We start from the raw sequence: 8,571 nt of genomic DNA, 5'->3' as shown, positions 1-8,571 counted from the left end.
TAACAACATTCATTCTTTCATAACAAAATTTTATATTGTTGTTAGCATGAACAGTGATGGTATTCATATGGGGGAGTATCTTAGCATTGCCAGAGACATGATTTAGAGGTTGTGTGTTGTATTTATGACAAAAAAATCTATTGATATCAACATATTGGTTGTTCTATGAAGATTGGCAGAGAAAAAGACAAAGTTTGGTTCTGTGCAATTCAAGGATTGAATATCAGCTTATGCATATTTGGGATAATGTTCTAGAGTATGTCTAGATGCTATAGTTAAAGAGTGTGTGGAAATATGAAGACTAGATAGAGTTATAATGGTTTTAGTAAAGACAACGTTCAAATATAGTTTCTGGCAAATGATTATTGTTGTTTGGATTATATCTCCTAACAGAGATGGAATATGGTCATGCAAATTTGGACAAAGGAAGAAAACATGTTGAAGATGCTATGGTTAATCAAGCACAACCAGATGAGCATGGAGTGAAGAGTTATGAAGACTATGCGCTGATAGTTTGTGTGTAATTCTAAAAAGATGTAATGCTGTGATATAATGTGTAAATGTAATATCTTAAGTTGGTCCTATATTAATATAGTAAATTGAGAAAGCCTCAAGAATAACTCAATAACTTATCCTAAGACTTGTTATAAAGCAAATGTTATTTATTTTGTCGTAATTATTAGTGAGATCATGTTTATGATATGCAAACTTGAGAGTGAGATCCATTGTGAATATTATACTAAGTGAACTTACGTGCAAACATCTTTTGAATCAGAAAAGTGGTTGGTGGAGTTGAGGCACGGTGAGATTACAAGGAACTATATTTGGAAAAGAAGTAGTTGTTGGACAATGTTGATTTACAATTGTATTATTCAATGAGGATAGTGCAACGGCTATTTGAACAATGGGTTTGGTGGTCTTCTCATCAACTCCTAACAGGGTCGGAATCTCAAAATAGAGATTTAGAGTCTCCTAATAGGGACTGATATGTACTCAGTGTATTACATTGACTCTTAACAGGATCCATCCTTCCATAAAGAACTTTTATATTAGTACATCATCTTGTGGGTGTATGCATTAGAATCGGGATGCAAAAGATATAAAGTCAAAGCCAAATATCTAACAAACTAAATCAATTGACAAACACATGATAAACCAATACGAAAACCTAAACAACGAATGCAAACCTACAAGTCTTTGTAGCCTCTTTGATATGTAGCTATGGTCGTGATTGTGGATGTGTCCTCAAATCTAGTGGTCAAGCTTCAACAATGGATGAATTTGATAGATGGATGCATAAAAAATTTAAATATTGCCAAATAGCACTTTGAGAGTAATTAGCTCTCAAAATGGTTAATAATTCTACCCAAAAGGTGGATGATTCGCGAGGAACAAAGAATTCAATCCATAGACAATTGGGTGAGGAGATAGGAATTCCCTGATGGATAGTTGAGAGAGATGTGAGATAGACTTTAGTTGACTGAGATAAGTAGAAGAGATGAACTTTTTTGTTTAGAGATGGATGAGGAAGATGTGATATGAGAGTGAACTTGGGCTTGAGTCAAAGGAATTACTTAAATATTAGATTTAATTAAATAAAAAAATTATTTAATTAAAAGAAGATTATTTGGTGCATATGCTTAAATTAAATATATGAGGAATTATTGGTGCATGAAATTTAATTAAATAAATAAATTATTTAATTAAAAGGAGGGTTATTGGTGCATATGAGATTTAATTAATTAGATCTTTGGTTGAAGAGTTAGCTTGTGTTGCAGGGATTTAATTAATTAGAGAGAATTCGTGTTTGGAATATTACTTAATACTTGTTTGGTTGACGTGGAAGAGTAGGAAGATGCATTTTGTGTGTTTCCTTGCAAGAATTAGAATTGGAAGAGTCTCTATTTTTCAGATTTAATCTTCTGCAAATTGTGTAGTCTTGTTGAAGGGAGTTTTTATGTTTACGTCCTATGGTCTGTCAAAAATTGGGGATAATTGTAAGGGCTTACTAGTAGTAGGATGAGTTTGATTCCCTCGACATTAGCCTGGCATTAAAATCACTTATCGTCACATTCTGGAATGGCAACTTGAGTGACTCGTCGTAGCTCTGTCTTCATATAGAGGCAGATAACAAACAGTGTAACGATGCAATTATAAATATTTCCACATCAAACTAATATTTGAAAGAATGTACATTGAATTTTTTTGAATTTTGTCACTCTCAACCACTTCTATAGATAAGGTAGGTCTTCTGCTAAACTAGGTCAGTCTGGTATGTTGAAATTGAAGGAGATTTTTGTAGCGTTTGGCCAATGTATTTGGGAGATATCCACCCCTCATAGAACCGCCTTCCAACCCCTGCACAAAAGCGACCACTCCATCGTCACGCCACACCTTCAATCTTGCTTGCCATAGGAGAAATCACCATCTCTCAGGTCCTCTCGCTGTTCAACCTGTCATTTGCATTCAACCCTCGCTTCCTGATGTTAAAAAATTGTAGCTAGCACTGCAACATGCACCACCAACAAACCCCCATACTTCTCTAATATTTCATCCCCGACGACTGGTTCTGCGCACAATCAACCAAAACACTTCCACGCACAAACACAATTTCCCCCCCGAGAAATTTAGCACATTTTGGCAGACCCGACCACATTAATTTTGTCTTTTAAAAAAATAGAATAGGAATAGGTTATTCTTATTCCACCTTTTAAGAGGGAGGTCTGCTCATTTTGGACTCAAATTAAAATTAGTAAATTATAATTCTACTTTTTGCTTTTACAACCAAACATTGAATTTCCAAATTCTAGCAGTCGAATTTTCTTATTCACATCCAATTCCTCCAACCAAACAGGCCCTAAGGAAATCCACTAACCATTTTACAAACAATATAAAACCATGGGGACAAAAAACACCTATTGGAGCCCATACCCAAAACAGCCCAGTTGTGACGGTGCAACACCGCAGAGTCTTTAAGACATCCAATAATAGATAAGCATAAAGACAAATTATAAATTATATGAAAATATTATTAAATTGAATGAGTGTTTTTCTCATGTTTCAACTATCAGTAATAGAACACTCTAGACAGCAATTCACACCTGATCATTTGAAACATGCTGTGTGTTCATTCTGAGGCCCAAGGTATTATATATCCTCTTCCAACTGAGAATATTTTAGTTCCCCTTGTGCTTTTAAATGTGTCACATTAAAAAACAATAGCAACTCAAGACTTAATTGTGCCTTATTCATGTCAAATTCAGGACCCACTACTAAAACCTAGAAATGATATATGACCAAGCAAAGAAAACATAATTCTTAAGCTTCAGTGTCATGGTGCAAAGTATGCCCGAAATATATGACAATGTGCAGCATACTATTTGCTCAGTTTTCCGAAAAAATTGTAGAACAATGTCAAAACAATTGATTTTCATATGTTGTAGCCCTAAAATAGGCTACTCCAATTTCAAAACTGCATAAATAAGATGCAAAAATTATCACGGAGCACAACACAGATACATTATTGAGAGTACAGTCCAGTGTTATCTATTTTCAGAAAACAATTTCGCATGTCTCCACAAAGTTAACTTTTTGCAACTCTTGCATAATCTAAGAGTGCTGAAGTGAAGCCTCTGCAGCTAGTTTATTGTGGGTATGGTCACAGGTCGCCAAGATGCAATATGCATAGTCCGTACTTGTGACCATCAGTATCCACTAGGGGGGCCTCCGGGCCCAATTACCTGCAGCTGCAAAAGCCCAAGCAAAAAGAAAATTAAAAACCAAATTGACTGTCAAAATTGATGATATCATATAAAGGGCATAAAAGTGATGAAGAAATCATGAAGTCAGCAGACATAATTATCAGAATATTTCTCTAGTAACTGATCAGAAAAAATGTGAAAATGACGTACTTTCAAAGATGCTTTTGACTGTAGAATAAAATTAGCCAAATCAAAATCTAATTAAACCACATCTATTGCACCCACCGCTGTACCTACCAAACAAGTTTGACAATTTGTCTGCTTCTTAAAGAATATGTTTGGTTTTAGAAATAACTGATGCTTACCTTCTACGATTACATTAATAAACACAATAATACAATATGCAGATTGATATCATCTAATGAACAAAACCAATTTCCAGTGAGCTTAAAGGCTTTTGAGTCTAAGCACTTTCGTTGTACTCCAAGACTTCTATTTTGGTTTCCACCTTGAGGAGAGTACCCAAGGATTATTTGGATGGCATATATAAGTAATCCAAATATTTAAGCAAATAAAATATATCTGACTGATCACCTATTCATGTCTACATAATTGCTGCTAAGGTTTCCGTTCAATATTGTGTACACACTACACAGTGAAGAAACAAGGAGCCTAATCCCACTCCTCAGCCTTACTTCTCTGAGAAAGACTAGCAGAATTTAGAATCAGCTGCAAGTCTTGGAGACTAAGAACAACTGATGAATCTTTACCACTTAGGAACATTCCAGTTTCCTTCTATTACACTACTCTAGAGCTTTACTTTTGGTTGAGCTCTTTAATTCTGTTGTCAAAAATTTGGAAAGCGGTTATTTCATTTGCTATTTTCTGGGCAAGCATCCAGTCTCTTTACCAAGTAGTAATTCACATATAGATAGAAGAATATTGGCCCTCTTATCAATAATCCTTTGTATCTTCGCTCTCTAATGTTTCTATTTTTGCAGTTAAATTTCAATCTCAAGCAGATTATGAGTTTGTGCCAGCACAATGATCCCTCATTTTTTGGGAAGAGCAGTCTCCATGTGTGTACATGGCACCCAATTTTTAATCAAGCAAATTGGAGTTTTTGTGTCCCTTTTTGGATCTGATTTTGTGGCCTCCCCCTGATTTGTGAAATCCAAATCTTTTTAAGACTTTTTGTGGAATAGGGGATAACTTGTTAGAATCAATCCACAGCTGGCCTCCCATGATTTGTAAAATTCCAAATCTTACAAAGATTTTTAATGGAATAGGGTTAACGGATTTATGAATTGCTTTGTTAGTAAGTGTGATCATTGTTGAAAAACTCGGAAGAACCCAGCCAGTTTTACAAACATTAAAAAATTCATAATCTGTAAAAAAAAAATCTTTAGACATGCATAGTACTTTAGTTTGGGAACAAATTACAATTTTACTTATATATAGACCAAAATTAGAGTTCAATACACAACATAGACCAGAAAGCAAGTTCAATTTGTAGTTCAAATTTCAATATTGTAGAAACAACAAAATCATTTAGAAAACTAGCAGATATACAAACAACTGAAACATTGTATTCTTTTTGGAAAACTCTTGCAGCCATAAAGCATCTGATATTAAGAATTTCAAGATTGTTGAGGTTGACATGATTTATTATACTTGTATTTGTAGCATTAATTTTGAGAAGCATAGATTTTCATTTTTCTCATTTTTTTTTGTAAATCGCGTCATTAATAGCTTTCAGAAATATCTGTATGGACCTTGAGCCTTGTGCCTGTCAAGTTTCTTTGTTGGTTCATAGTGCAACACTAACGCAGGCTGTGCGTGTATAGCATGTTATGTATTGCTCAAACCCTAGAACAGTTGGGAACCTCCACATAGCTGCCATTTAAAAGACCTGCAACCCATTGGCACTCGATGCCATTGAGAAAACACCTAGGTAAATTATATTCAAGACCTGGCATATACTATTAAAATCCCTCTTGTTCCTTCCTTATCACCAGCCAAGTTTTGCCCTAGCATGACAGTTTCAAGGATTTCCCAGCAATTTTTTGCATATTATTTGGTATAAATTGCAGCAAATTTTACTAAACTGATACCATCAGGGAAAAGAAGCTGTCTGCAAGTGGATGCGCTGTCAGCAGCACCGTACCTCATCTGCAGACTGCTATTGTGGATGATAAGAGGACTTCCTGCTGTGTGGTGGAGTGTCCTGTGTCCTTTTCATGAGTGCCCGCATTCATTGTTTGGAGTCAGCAGTTTCAAACCTTGTTTTTGTTTTCCCTTATTTTTTGTGGGTTAGGGTTTCTACATGCAAGTGTGGTCTCGCATGTGAGTGTTTTGACAGATTTTGATTCTGAATCTTTTGGTGCGCGCCGCTAGCATTTAGTCCTATACTTGATTGATTGATTAATGGCCTCTTCAATGGAAAATGATGATAGAGAGAGACCGAAGGAAGGTAATAATGAAGGCCCTAAACCCATTAATATTAATAGCCATACGATGTAGAAGCCTTCATATCGAGCCATGGTTGCAGATTCTTTGTTGCCTACAATAAATACCAGACTCAGCCACTTTCAATGGAACATTCCGAAAGATAGACCCAAAGGAGGGGAATCTGCAGGAAGAAAGGAGCTTGTGGATGAAAGGTAAGGTCCCACTGCCTGCTGTGGAACCCTCAGTCTGGAGCTGAGCAATGACATGGTAAAAGCTATTAAAGTTAATCAAGAGAGATTGAAAAATGTTGCTATTTTTTTTTCTATGTATGGATTTGAAGTTTCTTCATCATAAGTTTCTGGGTGATTGGTTTAATAATGTGTGGGGCAAGAAACTAGGAATCTTTGTTAATTTTAGCAAAAATGCATGTTTGTTGTGTTTTTGAAGAACCATTTGATGCAGGAGAAAGTGTTAAAGAAGGGCCTTGGAATGTAGGGCATTTCCTTGGGCACCCAAAAGCAAACCTGAGAATGTTCAAGCATCCTCTTCTCCATTTTGGGTTGAAACTAAAGGGGTTCAACTTGAATTTCGATCCTTCATTTCTCATATGTTGAAACCAAGGTTGCATGGGTACTCGTACCCACACCCCTGGTACTCGTACCCACGTACCCAAGTACCGGGTACACGTACCCACGTACCGGGTACTCGGTGGAGAGCATCATAGCTAAGGACCTTGATTAAGATTCTGAATTTTTTTTTTTGGTTTTTTGTTTTTGTATTAGCTTGTTGTTTATCAAACTTAATTCAATACCAAATCAGTTTGAAACTTTGATACTCATTAACAATAAACTTTATCACTGTTCAAGTTAAAAGTTTATCATTTGCAATATGTCATTGTCATATGGTTTAGGATCTTCTTGTTCATGTTTAAAGTCTGCCTTCTTTGTTATGCATCTAAGCATTTATCATGTATTATTATTTCAAACATATGAAACTGAAAACAGTACATTACATTTGCAAACTTTATCACTGTTCTTGTTTTGAAAAACCATTGTCATGACTCATAAAATCAGATTTTTTATAAATATAAAAGTGTAATTTTTAAGTAAGTTTGACATACCCAAGTACCTCCGTCCCCAATTATGAAAAATACTTTAAACATTCAGCAATAGCATATATATATATATATATATATATATATATATATATATATATATATTTGATTATGGCTTATATTTTCAAATTTCTTGTTTTGAATGCTCAATGTCATGACTCATGACAGATATTTTGATTTTTATATTTTCTATAAAATATTAATTATATAGAAAAAATTAGGCTTACACACGTACCCCCGTCCCCTATTTTGAAAAATATGCGTACCCGTACCCGCTCCCGTACCCGTTCCCGTTCCCGTACCCACGTACCCATGCAACCTTGGTTGAAACCATTGGGGCTACCTTTAATGATAAGGACACTAGTGTCAGTATATGTAACATCTATGCCCCCAATGATTATAGAGATAGGGATAAATTGTGGGACTAGTTTGCTGATAATCTCCCTAACAGCAATTGGATCTTCACAGGTGACTTTAACATGATAGATAAGAAAGGTGGGATAAGCCATGACTGGAAAGGGAATGAGTTGTTTTTCTGGTCTAAACTCAAAAGGAGATTTAAAATCAAGGACCCTCTTGAGAAGAGTGGGCAAGAATTTGAAGGCATCCGGTCACTTGGTGTAATAATCAAGCCAACAATAGGAGAATTTATTGTAGGCTGGACAGGGTTTATCTGAACCCTTTTATATTTTCTTGCCAACATCTCCCAGGGGTCTCTCCAATAAGGGTCATGCCTGCAAGTCTCTCAGATCACTCTCCTGCATCTATTAGCATCCAGTTTAATCATAATATAGGTGCTAAACCCATGACTAGAAAGAGCTACTTCAATTAAACACCTCTTTGTTGATGAAGACACAAATAACGCAATCAGAAATGCTTCTGTTCTCTCCAGATTCTGTAATGGTAATTGCTCGGCTAGACAGAATTGGAAGACTATGATTGGTACATGGAGGAAATTGTTTCAGATCATTGGGACCAACGAAGCCAAAGGCAAGAGAATGAAAGAGAACCTGTATCAAAAAAGACTTAGTGAAATTGATATAGAAGTTCAAGATAAAGGTACCGATGTTACTCTTGAAACTGATCCGATTAATACTAAAAAACAGTTGAGGAAGATTCGGAATCATAAAATTCAAGGGCAAAAAGTAAGAGCTAAGGCTAACTGGCTCAAAAATGGTGATAGAGGGTTCAAGTATTTCTTTAATCTTATCAGAGCTAAGTAGTCTATATAAAATATTGAGGTTATTCAAACTGATAATGGCATGACTAGCGACAATAAAGAGATTCAATATATTTTTCACATCT

General features: G+C 35.4%; 1 protein-coding gene across 1 annotated transcript in view; it reads right to left on the bottom strand.

Annotated features, from left to right (window-relative positions):
* Window positions 1–3,108: 3,108 nt before the first annotated feature.
* Window positions 3,109–8,571, bottom strand: part of LOC149546541 (cytochrome c oxidase subunit 5b-2, mitochondrial-like) — a 70,275-nt gene continuing 64,812 nt past the window's right edge. The window contains exon 6 of the mRNA XM_089791247.1: window positions 3,109–3,746. Within this exon, the coding sequence (XP_089647373.1) occupies window positions 3,705–3,746 (42 nt within the window). The 3' untranslated portion in view covers window positions 3,109–3,704. The remainder of the gene's footprint in view (window positions 3,747–8,571) is intronic.

Source organism: Cupressus sempervirens, chromosome 7 (genome assembly GCF_028749045.1).
Source record: "Cupressus sempervirens isolate cs-2001-9-10 chromosome 7, ASM2874904v1, whole genome shotgun sequence".
Taxonomy (NCBI): domain Eukaryota; kingdom Viridiplantae; phylum Streptophyta; class Pinopsida; order Cupressales; family Cupressaceae; genus Cupressus; species Cupressus sempervirens.
This window is presented reverse-complemented; position numbering and strand designations above follow the sequence as displayed.